This window comes from Pongo pygmaeus, chromosome 4, assembly GCF_028885625.2.
Source record: "Pongo pygmaeus isolate AG05252 chromosome 4, NHGRI_mPonPyg2-v2.0_pri, whole genome shotgun sequence".
NCBI classification, from domain to species: domain Eukaryota; kingdom Metazoa; phylum Chordata; class Mammalia; order Primates; family Hominidae; genus Pongo; species Pongo pygmaeus.
In genome coordinates, this window is record NC_072377.2 from 186047501 (window position 1) to 186065497 (window position 17997).

The 17997-nt window shown below is 55.4% G+C and overlaps 1 protein-coding gene, 1 long non-coding RNA gene and 2 other non-coding genes across 7 annotated transcripts; 2 read left to right on the plus strand and 2 right to left on the minus strand.

Moving 5' to 3' along the window:
• Positions 1-1854: 1854 nt before the first annotated feature.
• TRNAT-UGU (transfer RNA threonine (anticodon UGU)) lies at positions 1855-1927 on the minus strand. The gene has a single exon. It is a non-coding gene; the product is annotated as a tRNA-Thr (tRNA).
• Positions 1928-2189: 262 nt separating this feature from the next.
• On the plus strand, positions 2190-10667 carry LOC129037175 (uncharacterized). 2 transcript variants are annotated; one of them, XR_010126470.1, is made up of 4 exons: positions 2190-2309; positions 4417-6985; positions 7422-7668; positions 8430-10667. It is a non-coding gene; the product is annotated as an uncharacterized LOC129037175 (long non-coding RNA). The 2 variants fall into 2 exon arrangements; XR_008502738.2 differs by having other exon boundaries at positions 2243-2361.
• Positions 4112-17804, minus strand: TRIM7 (tripartite motif containing 7). 3 transcript variants are annotated; one of them, XM_054489066.2, is made up of 7 exons: positions 14854-17804; positions 13805-13900; positions 10081-10311; positions 9323-9345; positions 8918-9033; positions 8411-8446; positions 4112-5864 (listed from the first exon to the last, which is right to left on the minus strand). In XM_054489066.2, the coding sequence occupies exons 1-7, from the start codon at positions 15373-15375 to the stop codon at positions 5353-5355; spliced, it is 1536 nt and encodes a 511-aa protein (XP_054345041.1). In that variant the 5' UTR covers positions 15376-17804; the 3' UTR covers positions 4112-5352. The 3 variants fall into 3 exon arrangements, with proteins under 3 accessions (XP_054345041.1, XP_054345043.1, XP_054345042.1); XM_054489068.2 differs by lacking the exon at positions 14854-17804 and adding an exon at positions 14005-14224; XM_054489067.2 differs by lacking the exon at positions 9323-9345 and having other exon boundaries at positions 8918-9049; positions 10077-10311.
• Positions 17146-17217, plus strand: TRNAA-UGC (transfer RNA alanine (anticodon UGC)). Its single transcript has one exon. It is a non-coding gene; the product is annotated as a tRNA-Ala (tRNA).
• Positions 17805-17997: the final 193 nt, after the last annotated feature.

The following is a 17997-nucleotide window of genomic DNA, read 5'->3' on the forward strand; positions in this document are numbered from 1 at the left end:
TTGCTGTAAAACAGCGTGGGATGGTGGTTAAGCTACTCCGAGGAAACAATGCTCATTTTTCCATTCGCACTCTCGGCGACCTTGCTCCGCCGTCTGCGACCGCCGCTGCACTCGCCCCTCCTCTCTGCCTCTCCACGCTGGACTCTCCTGGGTGCCGTGGCTGGCTTTCGGCTCTTCCAGCAGTGAACATTTCAGGTGAACGGACCCGCCCCCCGGGTCCTCCCCACCCGGCATAGCTCTCCCTTGTCCCAAGCCTCGCACACACGCCTCCCCCCAGCAGCCGAACAGGAGCGCCAGCCTGGGAGACCTCCCGGCACCTCACCCAGATCCCGCCTGATTCAGCCAGGTGATCCATGAGTGTACGGGAGCGGCTGTAACGCCCAGACTCTGAGAGCCCCCGAGTGCGAGGCCTGAGGTTCATCCACCTGTTGCTTCGATGATTATGGGGACCGCCTGCCAACAACCCCACACACAGGCAGACGCACGCACCCTGGGGGTCCACGGTTTTCGTCGGGAGGTATCTGTAGTTAAGCCCTCAGGTAGCTCGCCACTGGTCCCCGTGACCCGACTTCTACAGTGGGGTGATCTTCCTGTGGGGCAGGCGTTTCGGGGTCCACGAGTCCGAGGAGCCCCGGGAGCGCTAGTGCTCGAATGTGATGGCGGGCTCCTGGCCTGCCCCGAGCGAATCCTTCCCGGTCTTGACCCACGGTCTCGGCTCTTTGGACCGGAGCAGGCGTGGGTGAGAGAGGGAAGCGCATACCTCCCGGCCGGAGCCGCAGACCCCGCTCGCTCCTCCACGCCTCCCAGTCAAGGCAGTCACCGCCCGGGTCTGTACCCAGGTGGCCGCGAGCGGTTTTCTTTTCTCTGGTGCACCGGACACGGATTGCGTTTTCGAACCCTGAGCTACCCTGGAGTGGTCCCCGTATAAGCCGCGGCCCCACCTGGGACGGGGACTCGCTCAGAGCTTTTTTGAGGTTCCCTCCGGCTGGAGAGAGGGCGCCTGCGACAGGCGAGTGGGCGGCGGGACCCAGCCCCGCCTCCGCCTGTGCCCAGGCCTCCAAAGTGCGCGGTGCGGGGAAGACGGAGGCGGGAGCCGTCCCGAGACCCCCAGGGGGCCAGTCCTGCACCTGGGCAGCGCCCCCACTATTCACTGAGGACTTGGGCTCACTTTCTACACTTCCGTTAACAGCAGGAATAAATCAGTCAGAAGGCCAGCATACGTTAGTTATATATTTTGTTTAAAATAAACTGAAATTTTGTTTTAGGCTGAAAGCGAATGTGACAAGTAGAGCCGTTAGTCCCGGGTCATGAAGGTGGCCGTCTGCGCTTTTCTGTGTTAACTCCACAGGAAGAAGTCAGACCTTGCAGCACGGAGGCGGCGGGGACCCGAAGGCCGCGGGCGCGCAGCCATCAAGCGCAGAACCGCAGACCAGAGCCTCAGCGCGCGCGTCGGGGAACGCCGCAAACAAACGCGGGGCGGGAAGGGGCGCGGTAGTGCCATCGTCTCCCCCTGGAGAAAGGGAAGGAGACACGAGGGCGGGTCCCTAGCAGGAGTGGGAAGACCGGAGAGAAGCGGAAAGACGCTCCCGGGGAGCGCGCAGACGGAAGTGAGCGGGGTCGTGGGGAGAAGGCGCGCGGGGCCCAGGGAACCCGTGATGGAAAAGGAAGCCCGCAGTGGGTCTGACTCTTCAAGAGATAAGGAAGTGGTAGGAAAGTAGCCTTGCGCGGCGAGTATCTTAGAGGCAAAGAGAAAGTGACTCCGCCAGGGTCTGGCCTCCCAGGAAGGCGGAAGCAGGCTTGTATATCTTTCACTTTTCCATCTTTAAAGAAGGAATAGGAAAAAAAAACAGACGCAGGCCCCAGCGAGATTTGAACTCGCGACCCCTGGTTTACAAGACCAGTGCTCTAACCCCTGAGCTATGGAGCCGGCCGCAAGTTCCGTCTTCGCACACAAGCAGTTGACGCTGTCGCCGGCGCCGCGCAGCCGCAATCCGCTGAATCCTCGGCCGAGTTCTGTGGCGGCTGGACCCAAGCTCCTCCCACGGCCGCAGCCATCTTGCCCGTGCGTCCGTGGCGCGGAACGGCCCTTAGTCCCGGCAGAGGGCTCCGCGAAAACAGTGCCGTCTTTGGGCGCGCGCGCGGGCGGGAGCTGTCAGGGCTGGGCGGTACCGCCGAGCTCCGAGCTGTGAGGACCGCCCCGGGCCTGGGCGGGGCTGGGGGCCAGGGAGGGGCGTGCGCAGGATTGGGGAGCACGTTTTGCGTCTTGCTGTGCGTGAGGAAGCGGGGCTCCAGCTCAAGGCTATGGAAAGGTCAGGGAAGGGTGTCAGTGCGCCCGTCCTGCAGGGAGTCCAGATCCGAGAGGTTAGGGCGGGACCTGGGGCGAGCTGGGTGGTGGGGGAACAGTGGGGTCCTCAGGAGGTGGAGGCCCAGGGGGAGTGAGGGGGGACGGGGAATCAGGAGGGCCAGGTGTTTGGAGGCGCTGGGCGGGAAGGGTCCAGGCGAGGTTGCGGGTGGGTGCTAGCCCCTGTCCCACATTTGGATGAAGTGGGAAAAGGCAGTTTTTACGGCACACCCTGACACGTTCTGTCAGGGCCCTTAAAGGGCCCACGGGGCGGAGGAGAGGGGAAAAGGATGAGGGCCCAGCCTGGCAAAGGACAGAAAGTGGTGGGTGTAGGAGGTGGACCTTGGTCTGGTGGCCTAGCCTGCCCTGTGCTCCTTGCAATGCCAGGTGACTTGGGTCACTGGGCGGCCAGGTCAGAGGCAGGCCCCTAGGTGCCCCCTATTCTGGATGCTGAGGAGCCTTGTGAGGGTCTGGCGGCAGAGGCCTGCGCTTATGGCTCAGCAGCTAGGACTGATGGGTGAATAAGAAGGGCCCAAGTTAGGCCAGTTGTTCTCACAGACCCAGAGGTCTCTAGAGTTTATGCCCAGATTCTAGGAGAGGGAAATGCACACACATGCCCTCGAGGACACCAGCATCCTGACATCCAAGTTACTGTACTGCCCTGGTTAGCAAGAAAGAACATCTGTTCCCTTCTCTGTGCAATTGTTACAGTAACTGTTGTTACATTTCTTAAGATATATAGCTATGTATGTAGTTACTCTGCAAACACACAGTCTCTGATAGACACACGATTGCACTCATGGAAACAAAAAACGGAAAATAAACATGTGGACAGCTATTCCTAGTCCCCAGACCTGACCCTCATGTCACACCTCCACCAGACATGGTACTTTCTGGGACCTGTAATGTGTGTTGTGATGCCCAGCACGTTTGTTGGATGGTACAAAGGGAATTATGATACTTAATCAAAAAGCCATACAAGCCAGATAACATTAGGGCTTAATGGTAACAATAGGTGATTTAGTTAGGAAATTAATGTTAGAGATAGGTTTTCCTTCTGGAAATCAGTGGTATTCAAATGCCTGAATTGGCTACCAGGTTTTAGAGCTGCTCTCCATGTATTAGCAGGACATAGGATTCACTCTCTGGAATGCTTCTGTAGGCAGGACTTTGAAATGACCCTGTCCTCAGCCTGGAGGATACAGTATTCTGATTGCCTGGTGCTGTGTCAACTGGGCCTGCCTCTGGGATAGTGTTGTGCCTGCCCCACGAGAACCCTATATGCCAAGTGAGCTTGAAGCACCTCAGAGACAGAGCACTGAAGCTCCATGACACAGGGCTATTCAGCTATCATTGCCTCTGTTTGCCAACACCTCTGTCTAAATAACTTGTGCGGGACAGAATTAGGTCCAAGTCTGGTATTCTGTTCATCTAGCCTGGTAGCCAGGTAGCGGGAGAAGAAACCTGTGGCCCTTGTCTAAATATGAGGTGGTTAATATTTAACAACAAATCAACAATAGGGTATGACCAAACTGACTTGGGTCTGTTTGCAACACCTGAACCTTATGCACATGCTCATAAATGCCCTCTCCAAAATACACACACACACACACACACACACACACCCCACCCAAGAAAGGTGAGATACAAATACACACTCCTCCCACACATAAACATGCATGCTCATTCACTCTGGCAGAAACCCTGGCTCACACTTATGCTCCTGCGCTCAGATCTAGGGAGTAGAAAATGGGCCAAGCCAACTCTAAAGACAGCTCATAGTCTTCATTTTCATCTCCTCACCCCCTTCCCAGGGGAGCGCTGAGCAGGGAGCAGCCCACTGCCATCCTTCCAGAAGCCCAGCTACCCAGAAGCTGGAGAACAAGTAGACAAGGGGCTGAGGCTGGCCAGGGGAATGCCCTCCAGGGCATGGGCTGAGAAGGCCTTGGCACCAGGGTGCTCTGCTGGTGGCATTTTCCTGAGTCCGTCAGGAGCATATTTGTACTCTGTGCGTTGTTTAGAGCTGGCTGCATCTTTAAAATTGTAAGTGCCAACTTGTGTTTTGTGTTTCAAAGTTCCAGAAGCAAAAACAAAACAAAAAAAGTTCGGGTACAGCGGCTCACACCTGTAATCCCAGCTCTTAGGGAGATGGAGACTGGAGGATCACTTGAGGCCAGGAGTTCAAGACCAGCCTGGGCAACATAGCAAGACCCAGTCTCTTAAAAGAAAATTAAAAAGAAAGAATAAATAAAGTTCCAGAAGCTTGCTCTCCTTATCCAAGGAGAGTTTGTCCTTTGGCCCTGGAAAGTGCAGGAGTCAGGTGTTTGTGAGAGCACATGTTGGTTGTCGCATTGGTCAGGATGTACCCATCACTCTGCATCCTCCGGCTAAGGAGTGCTGGAGAGCCGTGATGTCCACTGGCTGTTGTCCCGGGCTTCTCCCTCAAAGACAGGACAAGTGTCTCCTTCCAGTTCTGGCCCAGACTGTCCTCTGAGCTGGGAGCACAGGGCTCCTCCCTGAGTAGATGACCTGTCAGGTCAGCTGGATCCAGAGGTCCCACAACTCTCAAGGCAGAGCTGGCAGCTGTCCAGAAGGCAGCAGCCATGATAACAAACGTGGCTGACCCAGGCCCAGACCTGTCCGCTGGCAACAGAGAACAGCAGGACTGGCTTTGACATTGTTTTAGGGAGCCAGACACCCTTCCCAGTCAGGGCAGAAGCCCCCTGGAGAGCTGGGCTCCTGACCTCACCGGCCTCCCCTCCTGAAGGCTCTGGCCAAATCCACATGTGACCTCAGGAAGGGAACATCCTCAGGAGTCCAAAGCCCCTGTTCCCCTGCTCAGTTGGCCACAGTCTCACTCTCCTGCCTCGGGGTTGTGTCTGTAGCAGCCTCTCTTGGGCAGCTGGGGTGAGGAGCACGGAGGGCAGACCCAAGACGGACCAGGCATCTCTGGGGAGGCGACATCCCCTCCCACCGGCAGCCCAGAGACAGGAGCTCCCCAGCAGTGTCCCTCAAGGCCAGATTCGCAAGTAGGTGCCGGTGGAGCAAACAGAGAAAAGCGGGAATACGCGCTCCTGGAAGTTGACGCGGAAGGTGTAGAGGTGGCGCATGTCCTCCACGGCGTAGAAGGACACGGCTCCCACCTCCAGGTCCAGGGCCACCCGCACGCGCGACAGGTGCCCACAGCTGAGGGGCGACCGCTCGGGGCTGGTCACGGCCCAGTACTGGCCGCCGTTGAGCTGCAGGGCCCAGACGCCCTCCTCGGGAGTGAAGGGCGTCAGGCCCTTTCGGCGCACGCTCTCGCGGGCCACGCCAAAGGCCCAGCCGTCCTTAGAGCCCACCTCCACCTCCCAGTGATGCCGGCCCGAGGAGAAGCCGCAGGACGCCAGGACGCGGGTGTTGGTGTCGAAGCGGCGAGGGTGGTTGGGTAGGTCCTGGGCCCGCTCGCCGAGGCGCACGCTCTTAAGATCCAGAGAGAGGATGAGGCGCGGGTTGGCGGTGTCGGGATCCAAGGTGAGCTCCACTGCAGACAGAGACAGGGAGAAATGTCCCCACGCAGGCAGGCCCCTGGCACAGTCTTTGCAGGGCCGCGCCCGACCTTGCTTTGCAACCTGCCTGCCTTTCCCTCTAGAATCCCCCCAGCACCCAGCGCCAAGGCCCAACCAACCCCCACGCTCTGCCTCCCAGATATTTTGCTTCCCCCCTCCCCGACCACTCAACAAGTACTTACTGAAATCAAACAAATGCAATGTGTGGGCCTGGTTTGAACCCCAATTCAAACAGATGGGGATATTTGAATGCTAGACATTGGAAAGAATCATTAATCTGTCCAGGTGTGATGACTGCTTTGTGGTTATGTTTTACAAAGTCTGTTTCTTTAGAGATAACACACTGAGGTATTTATGGCAATGATATGTTGTCTCTGATGCTTTAAAATAATACAGTAGGCCGGGCGCAGTGGCTCACGCCAGTAATCCCAGCACTTTGGGAGGCCGAGGTGGGCAGATCACGAGGTCGGGAAATCAAGAACATCCTGGCTAACATGGTGAAACCCCGTCTCTACTAAAAATTTAAAAAAAAAAAAAAAAATTAGCCGGGCGTGGTGGCGGGCGCCTGTAGTCCCAGCTACTCCGGAGGCTGAGGCAGGAGAATGGCGTGAACCCGGGAGGCGGAGCTTGCAGTGAGCCGAGATGGCGCCACCGCACTCCAGCCTGGGCGACAAAGCGAGACTCCGTCTCAAAAATAAAAATAATAATATCAATAATACAGTGGAGGCCGGGTGAGATGGTGCACAGCTGCGATACCAGCACTTTGGGAGGCTGAGGCCAATGGATCACATGAGGTCAGGAGTTTGGGGCCAGCTTGGCCAACACAGCAGAAAACTTGTTTTGTATTTTCTCTACTAAAAATACAAAAATTAGCCCGGCGTGGTGTCCTGTGCCTGTAATTCCAGCTGTTTGGGAGGCTGAGGCATGAGAATCGCTTGAACCCAGGAGGCAGAGGTTGCAGTGAGCGGAGATCAGGCCACTGTACCCCACAATCTCACTCCAGAGCAAGACCCTGTCTCAGAAAACGAAATAATCCCACAGGAAGTGGATAGCAGTGTCTATGAAAACCGTGGCCACTCATTGATCACTGCAGAAGGTGAGAGATGGGTATGTAACATTCTTTACACTCTTCTCTCTACTTTTGAGTGTGTTTGAAATTTTTCATAATAAAAAGTTAAAACCAGGTGTAGAGGCTCATGCTTGTAATCCTAGCACTTTGGGAAGCAGAGGTGGGAAGACGGCTTGAGCCCAGGTGTTGGAGACCAGCCTGGGCAATATAGTGAGACATCCGTCTCCACAAAACATAGAAAATTTAGCCAGGCATGGTAGAGTGCTCCTGTAGTCCCAGCTACTTGAGGACGCTGAGGAGAGAGGATCGCTTGAGCTTGTGGGGTGGAGGCTGCAATTCCACTGCACTCCACCCTGGGCAACAAAGCGATACCTTGTCTCCAAAAAAAAAAAAAAAAAAAAAAAAAAAAAAAAAAAAAAAAGTTAAAATATGTACACTTACTGTGAGCACTACTACGTTCCAGGCCCTGGGGATACCACAGAGTATCAGAGTAGTCCTGCCTGCCTGCAGCTTCCTTCCCACAGGGAGAGGATTGAGGATAGATTATAAACATGGAAGATGAGAGGGACCAGAAGAGCAGGCTGTAACTTCAACCAGAGTGGCCAGGAAGACTCTCACTGAAAAGGGGCATCGAGCAGACAGACATAAAGAAGGCAAAGAAGCGGGCAAAGAAGCGGGCCACGCGACTGGCTGGGGAAAGCATGTTCCAGGTAGGGGGCTGGGGCAGGGGAGCCTGGCAGTGCAAAGGCCCCGGGATGGGTGTGTGCTTGGTACACTGAAGGAACAGCAAGGAGGATGTGTAGCTGCGTGGAGTAGAAGGGGTGTGCAGTAAGGCCAGATACCTTGGGCCCTTGAGACCACCATGAGGACTCTGACCTTTACCAAGTCAGAGGGGCTGTGGCAGGGCTCTGAGCAGAGGAGGGCCTGGTCTCACTCAGGTGGTTTAGGTGGCACCCAGGCACACTCTGACTTAGCTCAGACATCAGCATCAGGAATATGTGCCCTCCCCTCCCCTCCCCTGGGTGTTGGATCCCACACATTCCAGAGCTTTGCAAGAGTAAAAACCATATTCCTTCCAGTCTTTAGCTTCCCCTTGCTTTCCTGGTCCCGTGTATACACCCCATTCCCAGGAGAGGTTTCCGTCCATCTTGGAGTGGGGACTGGGGGGAGGCTCACCCAGGTAGCCGAGGAGCCTTTCCCAGTCTGAGTATCTCGAGGTACAGGGCATTCCTGCTCCTAACTGACCTGCAGCATTTGGGCCAACATCTGAGGGTGTCAGAGCTCCCAGGACGGGGAGGGGATGATGTGGGGGAGGGGACAGAGGAACAGGGTTGCTGAGATGGGTGGGCTGAAGGAACCGACCATATGCAAAACCCTGAGATGGCCACCAGCAGGGAGTAGGATCTCTGTGTGGCAGACAGTCCGTACTCGCCATCACAGCACCATCCCTACCTTTCTCCTCTTTCTCCAGCTCTCCCCGAAGGTCCTCTGAGGAGGAGAAACAAAGTAAGGCGTGCATGAGCGACATGGGAGATTGTATGGCAAGGTCACCAGCCCTTTATACCCCAACTGACTCATTCATTCCCCAGAGACTCCTAAGGCCAAGAATGAACGTGCAGGCACAGGGCCAAGCATGGGGAGCGGGGGGCAGGGGGCCCATACCCAAGCATTGTAGCCCTACGCGAGTGGCTCTGAGCTGAGCTCCCCTGCACAGCTCTCTTCCTACCCCCAGTCCCCCAGCAGTACCCCTCTACCCCATCTGTCCCCATGAGAAGCTGCATGCCCTGCGGGAGCCTGACTAGATTTGCCACTACAGCCCCTACACCAATCTGGCCATGGCACAGCCAGCTCCTGTTTTCACAGACAGCTTCTGGAAAGCACACCCAGGGACCCCTGAGCTACCAGGAACCCTCTACCACCACCGCACTATGTGGCCCAGCTCAGCGCCCAGGCCCCTACCTTTGAACTTCTTCAGCATCCCTTTTAAGACAAAGGTCTTGAGAGAAACATTCCAGACTTTATTCTTCATCTCAGAAGAGACTGTGGTTGGCTTGGGGCCAGGCACATTGCTACACCTGCAGGACAAGGGCTCTGAGAAGGGCCTATCTGCACCGTTTTGCTCCCACAGGCTGTGACAATTAGGATGGCGAGGTCCTCTTGGCAGAAAGAGGTAGAAAAGGGAGAGCCAGACCTCATGCAGAAAAACCCATGGCCAGGCAGGTGGGCATTTGTCTCGGAAGGTCCCTGGGCAAGCAAGTCAGGGGATCAGGAGGTGAGAGGTCAGGGGACAGGGAGTAAAGAGAAGGCTCAGTGAAAAGGGAAGAGGCAACTTAGAGAGGCCCCAGGAGCTGTGAGGTCACTCGCCTGCTCAGCGTGCTTTTGAATTCCTGGAAGGAAAGACAGAGGAAACCAAATCAGCATCAGGTAACCTCCATTCACCTCTGAGAAACAAAGCTTGCCCCTTGCTGTGCCTCCAAGATGTCAGCAATAGGCAGATGTGCCACGCCTCACTGCCTGCATGGACTTCAGGGGCAGCAGCTTCCAGTGGCTGCTGGCTGCAGGGTCTCACCCACGCAGTGGGCCTCTCACCCTTTGCCACAGCTCTTCACATGCTTTCTTTCTATCTTTGCTGCTTTCTTTGTTACAGAATCATCACTGGAGCTATCCCATGGGACCCAGTGCTGCCTGTGTCCTGGAAACCACCTGAGGGAGGTCACAGCCCTTATGCACCTACTGCTCACTCAGCCCTGTAATGACTGTTCTTAACCCATCTGTGGATTGTGAAGTTTATCTAGTTGTTTATAACTATTTTTTTTTAGCAAAATAGAATAGAAAACATCAAAGTGCATACGTGCAGCAAAGGTGAGTATTATTTTCTGAGACTTTTGTCTCAAGAATGTGATTCTGAAATACCATATATATTATTGTGGCTCATAGTCAAGAAAGTTTTATCACATCCCTCTAGACCTCCAACCCCAGGAAAATCAGGGCACTTCTCTCCAGTCCCCTTCAGCTCCAGATCATGTGATTCTCCTAGACCCCCAGCACTGACACTGTCCTCTAGCTGCTGGTCCTGATGCCTTAGGATAAATGACTGGAGCCCCTGACTGAGCCAGACTTACCTGGAGAAAGTCCAGGTCAGGCTTTTGAGCTGTCTCCTGGATCTGGCTGCTGAGCTTGGAAAGCTGGGTGATCTCAGCCCCGAGCTGGGCCAGGTTCTCATTCTGCTTCTGTGCCACCTCCCGGGATAGTTCCTCCAGGCGGCCTAGCAGCCGACCCTCCTGCTCCACCAGGAAGGCCCTCAGTGCCTGGAACTCTGCCCCCACCTTCTCCTGCTCCGCTGCCATCTGTTTCTGTCCCAGGAGGAGAAGTTGGAGAGGGACTTGAGCATGGAGGCATAACCTTTGGCCAGTGACCTGAGTCATCCCACGGGGCAAGGCTTCGTCCCTGTCACTGCTGGGGGATGAGAGACACACCCACCTACGCACGCAGTGCATGCTCTATTGTCAATGTCCCAGCTCCGAACAAGCTGTAGTCTGGACACATGCTCTTTTCTCCCCTGCCACAGATGTGCCCACACATGTCTGTGGACTTGTGCTCCGTCACCTAAACCAAGGCTGCATCATACTCACCTCAGAACTACGCCAAGCTGCAGCTTCCTCACTTGAAAAGCAGAAGGAATAAATTAGTGCCTCCTGGGGCAACCATAGGATTAAACTGAGATTGCTTTTTCTTCCTCAAGCACATTTATTTCATCACCCTCAAACTTTTACACTTCACTTTCTTTTTAAAGGCCATCTTTCCTGTTTAGCAGTTATAATGGTAACACATGCTCAAAATACAAAACTTGGGAGATGTAGGAAAGTAGAAAGAAGGAAGAAAAGTCCAATGCCAGTGACCAGAGGTAGCAGCACACCCCCAAGGAATATGTGGCATGCAAGCTTGATATTCTGTTCTTTCCATTAACAGCATACACTGGATTTTTTACTCGAGTTTTCAGATGCAGACTCATGCGCTGATCTCTTGATTTTTTATGTGAACACACGTTTGGCACTCAATATGTCCCACCAGGAAGTTCCTCTTCCTTAAAACTCCTGGGCGGAGGAAGGGAGTCCTGGGAAGTTGGGAGACCTGGGTTCAAGGTGTCTTACAATGCCCCCATGTTTCCTTCAGTTTCCAGGCAGGCTGCAGTAGCCCAGAGCGCCTTATAGGTATTAACTCCCTCAACCCTAACGGCAGCCCAGTGGGGTGGGTGCACTTCCCCTCAAGTCTTACAGGTGAGGAGACAAAGACAGACACATCAGCAGGAAGTGTTAAGCCAGGCTTCTTGGCCAGGGAGCCAGACCCCAGAATCTGAGTTTCGGCAGCTACATCATATTGCCTCACAAGGAAATAGCACAAGTGAAACAGTATTTGCCAAAATACTCTAAGCCAGGGTTTCCCGACCTTAACACAGTTGACATTTTGGGCCAGATACTTCTTGGTTGTAGGAGGCTGTCCTGTGCCTTGTAGGACATTTAGCAGCCCCTCTGGCCTCTACCACTAAATGCCAATAGCATCCCTATCCCATTGTTGACAACCAAAAATATAATATCTCCAGACTTTGCCAGATGTCCCCTTGGGGTAGGAGCATTTTCAAATAAGAGCATTCCTTCTCCCTTTTGTGTTGCAGCAATAGTTGGGCTCTACCTCTGATGTTTCATTAAGCAGGGTATTGTAAATGATACAAGCATCGTAAATCCAGAAGTATTTTATTGCTGCAAAGAACAGGTGGAGCTCACACCTGTCATCTCAGCACTGTGGAAGGCTGAGGGGGGCAAAGTTGGGGGAGAAGGTTGCTTGAGCCCACGAGTTCCAGACCAGCCTGGGCAACATAGGAGACTACCCGCAACCCCAGTTCTACAAAAAATAAATTAAAAATTAGCTAGGTGTAGTGGTGCACACCTGTTGTCCCAGCTACTCAGGAGGCTGAAGTGGGGGGATCGCTTGAATGACTCCAGCCTTAATGACAAAGCGAGACTGTCTAAAAGCGAAACAAAACAAAACAACAACAAAAATGAATGCGGGGGTGGATGGATGGATGTTGGGAGAGGACAGAGGTGGAAGGTGTTAAGCAAGGCCTGGGGACTCCGGTCAGAGACTGCGAAGCTGCTGCCGGTGCTAGGGAAGGCCCTCTGGTTCCTGGATGTCAACCAGAGGGAGAAGAGCTGCATTGGGAGTCATTTCTCCAGCGGAGGAGGGATGAAGTTCTAGAGGGTGAGTTCTTCCTCATGGAGGGAAGTGAGTGATCAGGTGGGAAGGTCTGGGATGCACACTGGGTGCAGGCATAACAGATGTAGTTGAGGGTCTGGAAAGGACCCTAGGGTGTCTGAACTCCAGGCTCCTCCTCCACCCCTGCTGACATTGAGGATGGGAGGGTCCTCTAGTTCACCTTCCTTCAATTCACTGCCTTGACAGGCCCTAGTAGATCCTCTCATTCTTTTTTTTTTCTTTTTTTTTGAGATGGAGTTTCACTCTTGTTGCCCAGGCTGGAGTGCAGTGGCGTGATCTTGGCTGACCGCAACCTCTACCTCCCAGGTTCAAGGGATTCTCCTGCCTCAGCCTCCCAAGTAGCTGGGATTACAGGCATGTGCCACCACGGCAGGCTAATTTCGTATTTTAAGTAGAGATGGGGTTGCTCCATGTTGGTCAGGCTGGTCTCCAATTTCCAACCTCAGGTGATCCGCCCACCTCGACCTCCCAAAGTGCTGGGATTACAGGCGTGAGCCACCGCACCCGGCCAATCCTTTTATTCTTTCAACACCTATTTACTGAGCTAGGAACTGAATTTGCAAGGTAGAAAATGACCGATGGTGATTCATGTTTGCTTATCATTTTTTTTTTTTAAGACGGAGTCTCACTCTGTCGCCCAGGCTGGAGTGCAGTGGCAGGATCTCGGCTCACTGCAAGCTCTGCCTCCCGGGTTCACGCCATTCTCCTGCCTCAGCCTCCGAAGTAGCTGGGACTACCAGCGCCCGCCACCACGGCCGGCTATTTTGTATTTTTAGTAGAGATGGGGTTTCACCGTGTTAGCCAGGACGGTCTTGATCTCCTGACCTCGTGATCCGCCCACCTCGGCCTCCCAAAGTGCTGGGATTACAGGCGTGAGCCACCCTGCTCGGCCTAATGTGTGCTTATCTTAACCAAAATGAGCCCTCATTTCACTTTCCTGTTCTACTCTAAGGAAGATAAAATATCATTCCAACTTGAGGTAGAGGCAGGTGCCAGTACCCAAGACCCTGGGCTGTGCAGCAGGGGCTACTGTAAACCCAAGACCCCAAACTTCCTCCCTCTGCCAGAGCCAGGGAGCAGCTCTGACGCCCTCTAGCCCCTTCTCCGTTAGCCTCAATTTCAAATAAAAAAAACTGTGAACATGAAATTTTTTTTCACTACTGTTTTGTTGACAAAACATGCCATGAGGCTCTTTATTGTATTAATATTCCCACTTATTGAATATCCATGTTTCTCTGCAGAAATAGTAATGTGTTCAATTACAAGATGCTTCCGCAGGCCCTAACTGGTATGTTACGTAATATCAGAGTGACTGAACGTCCTGATTCGCTGGGACAGCTCCAGTTTAAGCCAGTTGTTTTGCAATAATTATTTTAGCACTCCCTTTCACTTTAAAAAGCTCTGGTTTGTACAATAATTATGTGGTCACCCTATATAATATGCACTCTATTATCTTTCTGAAATCGATTCTGCGGTTCCATAGCACACTCTCCAACACCACACACACCGAGCACTGGTGCTGAGTGCTCAGGCCTCTATTATCTCCCGCGGGGTGCCTGCGGGTGCCTGGCTCACCAGCAGCTCCTTGCTCTCCTTCTCTTCCGTGGACCGGAACATCTCACAGTCTTCCAGTTCCTTCTTCAAGACCCTCAGCCTGGACTCCAAGAGCTCCTGTAGGTGAAGGGAAACAATGTAAGGTGGGGGTGAGGGGATTCTGGAAACCCCCACCTCTGCCTTCCTGGAGCCAGCCAGGAGAAAGGGAAGGCCCTGCTCACTGAGGGGGAGGCCGGGTAGAAGTCATCTCTACAGGCTACAGGTTACACTGCAAGGTGACTCTGAAGGTCTCGGGATCTTGCTTCCCCAAAAGCATCTGCCAGACCAGCCAGACTGAATGAAACACAAGCTCCAGCAGCCCTACCCCTAGTCGTCTCCTCTGCTCTCCGCCCCACCATCAGGAAACTCTGTGGGTGGAAGAGTTGGAGCAGGGTAGGCGAGCAAGGAGAGACTGGGAACCGCCGCCCGAGCCTCCCCGCCCCGCCCTCACCCCTGCCCACACCCTCGCTGAGGCTCAGCGAGAAAATAGGAAAGGAAGGGCGCCCAGAATCGACAGCCTTGGCACAGTCAGACGGCTCTAGGTCCGCGGCTTAACCCAGGAGCCCCCTCCCTGGACATCTTGGCGAGGTCCTCTCACTCAGTTCCACGAGGTGGGGACTTTGAGCAGAGCCCGCTTCGGGGAAAGAGATAAGAGTGGGGGCAGCGGCTGCGTGGCTGTGCCGGAGACTTCCCGCGGGCAGAGAGCTGCGGAGACGCAGACCAGGCTAGAGGCTCTGAACAGACAGGAAGAACATCCCCAAGTCCGTGGGGGACGTCGCGCAGGCGGCCCAGTATCTGGCCCGGAGGGAAACGCAGTGGGGGTGGGGTGGGGGTATTGGTGATGTTGGGGGTGACAGAGAACCGCCCTCAGCCCGGGAACCAGCGCTGGGCTTCCTGGAATAGGAGAAAGACGGGAGGGGCTCACCCGGGCCTCCCGATCGACAGTCTGTTCTCTGCACCGCGTGTGCGGGAGAGCGGGACCAAGACAAGGGGTCCCGGGGACCCACGGGGTGGGTGGGGGCTGCGCTCACCTTGGACTCCTGCACCGCCTCGTCCAGCGGCAGCACGGCGTGCTCGCGGTGCTCGCGGGCGCGGTCGCACACCACGCAGATGGCGCGTCCGTCGTCCTGGCAGTAGAGCTTGAATGGTTCGCCATGCTGCCCGCACCGGGCAGCCGCTGCCCGGGCCGCGGCCGCCTGGGACCCGTGCTCTCCCGGGGCGGCCGCGGGCAGGCTGAAGCGCCGCAGGAGCGTGGCCACTGCCGCCAGCTGCCGGTTGGGCCGCAGCTGACTGGGGCGCGCGGGCTCGCGGCACTGCGGACAGGGCAGTGGGAAGGGGGGCGCGCGGGTCGCGGCCCCAACAGACCCCGCGCCCGGGCGCTCCCAGCAGCGCCCTATGCAGGCGCGGCAGAAGCTGTGGCCGCACTCGACGGACACCGGCTCACGAAAGAGCTCTAGGCAGATAGAGCACGTCGCCTCGCCCTGCAGCTCTGCCGCCAGCGCTAGAGCCTCGGCCCCGGTTCCGGGGCCGGTCCGCGGTCCCACAGCCGCCATGCGCGCTCTCCGCGCACACAGATCTGGTCGCGCCTGGGCGGCCACTGGACCTCACAGGACGCGGGTCGGAGCCCGAAGTCCGAGCTGCCCCCGAGGGCCCACTGGGAGAGGAAGGGCGGGGCTGCCACTGGGCAGGCAGAGACTTGAGCCCAGGGCGCGCCCGGCTGGGAGCCGGGAGGGGAGGCGCACGTTGACTACAGGCCGGGAGGCACCCGGCCATTCAAGTGCGGGACAGCGCCCTGCGCCCCGGATCTGCGCTCCACCAGCCCCCGCCCTGGCCAGCGGCCTCTCCCCCTCGCCCGCGTCCCTCAGCCTCTCTAGGCCGCCCCAGCCTGACCCAGTCAGCCGCGGGAAACGGGCCGCGACAGGTGGGCGTACAAATGCTGCCAGCGCCACTCCCGGTTTCCGACCGAGGCCGACCCAGCATCGCCGGGGCAAGGGCCTGGCTCTCGGGCCACGGTGTCAGGTTCCGCTAGCGCAGGTTCGCCCCGGCCCTGTGCTGAGTTAAATTTAGAGACTGGAACCTGGTCCTGTCCCCTCACACTCAAGCGTGGCCTTGTATCCATTCCATTACCTTTTCTGCGACTGTCCTCCCGCTTCTTTACTCTTTACTTAATATTTGAACAGATAATACATTTATAATTTCCCATTTTATTCAGTATTATCCCTCCCCCCAACCACACACACACACAAACCTCAGCGCTCTCTTGTCCCCCAGCTGTCTCCACAGCCCCGCAACAGAGCTGCCTGTGTTATCCGCTTCCACACCCTCTCTCCTCGTTCACTCTGGAGGCCACTTGGATCAAGCTTTCGCCCGCACCCTCCTCAGAAACCGCCTTACCAATGTCACCGGGAACTTCAGCAATTCTCACTCAAAGGCGAAGACCTCGCCTCACCTCATCTGCCCCCGATGCTCCCTCCTTCCCGACTTCCCTTCTCAGGGCCTTCCAGGACCCTGTGTCCCCGACCTTCCTGCTGCTCCTGAACCCCGTGGCCTCGGCGCTGGCTGTTCCCCTTGCGTGGACCTCTTTTCTCCCACCACCTGCACGCTCCCTGCCACCTCATTCAGGTCTTGTTTCAAATGTCTCTGCCCAGGAAGCCCGCCCCGAACGCGCACACTGTGTAAAGTCGTCTCTTAGCGCGCTCCCTTCTCAGGGCTGGTTCTGTGCCCGCACTCTATCTCCTCTGGAATGTCAGCTTTAAGATGGACTGTACTAGGTTTGTTCACGGCTGAATCCTGTTTTTAGAGCAGTTCTTGGCAAGTTCAGTAGGGTTTTCTTGGATTAAACGTGGTTCAAAATTCAAAAGATGAGCCGCAGCTCACGGTGGAAAGTAGGCCCATCGCCTGTGTCCCAGTTATTTCTTCATCCCGAGCAATCAACTTTATAATTCTGGATTACGTTAATCAAATATTCCGTATTTTATTGCCTCGACCCCCACTTTTAAAAAACAAAACGTAGCATCCTGCACAATTTTCCTTTCTTCTCTTTTTCAGGTCACCGTTCATTTTTGGCATCGTGCCAGATGATTTTCTCTCCTTTTTCCACCGCTGCTCCCAGGTGCTTAGCCGGGCCTAATCCTCTCTCTTGGAATCCCTTGGTCAAGACCCGCTGGTCTGGAGTCAGCGGAGGACCCTGGAACAACTCTTGGCCCTGCGATCCCGGGTTTTTGCAGCAGCTGAGATCCAGCGAGCACCGGTGGCCTTCCACTCCAGGTGTCCTGAGTTAGGCGACGAATAGGGACCATCTGGGAGAACCACTAAGTGTAGGTGGGGATGTAGCTCAGTGGTAGAGCGCATGCTTTGCATGTATGAGGCCCCGGGTTCGATCCCCGGCATCTCCACTGTTGTTTTGCACATTCAATTATTGTTTTCGATTTTCCTTTCAATTTTTAAATCCAGCATGTTTGCAGAGCGCCAGGAAAAAACCCAGAGGGTGGAGTCTGCGGAGTAGAGAAAAACCGCGGCGGCCCCTGCCCTCTTCTGGGCCCCATTGTTTTCCCCTCGTGTTTAAAAATCCACACGGTACTTGACCAGGCGCGGTGGCTCACGCCTGTAATCCCAGCACTTTGGGAGGCCGAGGCGGATGGATCACGGGATGGATCACGAGGTCAGGAGTTTGAGACCAGCCGGACTAACCTGGAGAAACCCCGTCTCTACTAAAAATACAAAAATTAGCCGGGAGTGGTGGCACACGACTGTAATCCCAGCTACGCAGGAGGCTGAGGCAGGAGAAGTGCTTGAATCCAGGAGGCGGAGGTTGCAGTGAGCCGAGTTTGCGCCACGGCACTCCAGCCTGGGTGACAGAGCCGCAGTTCGTGGTGAAAAGTAGGCCCATTTTTTGACAGAGTCTTCTCTGTAAAAAAAAAAAAAAATCCACACGGTGAGAGTTCCAGTGGCGTCAGGATGCACGTTTCTCCATCTCCGTGCCGTGAGCTTCATCGCGGGTAGAAAATGGCTTGGTCGCTGGTAGGGTAGAAGAGGCAGGAAACAGACGTAAGTGGGAGGGACGGTCAGGCACTGACCGCAGAGTTGGAATTTCCCAGGAGCCGAGGCACTTTAGTAGTTTTATCACACTCCAAATAAATCCAAGTTCAAACCCGCAGTTGAATACACTCCGAATC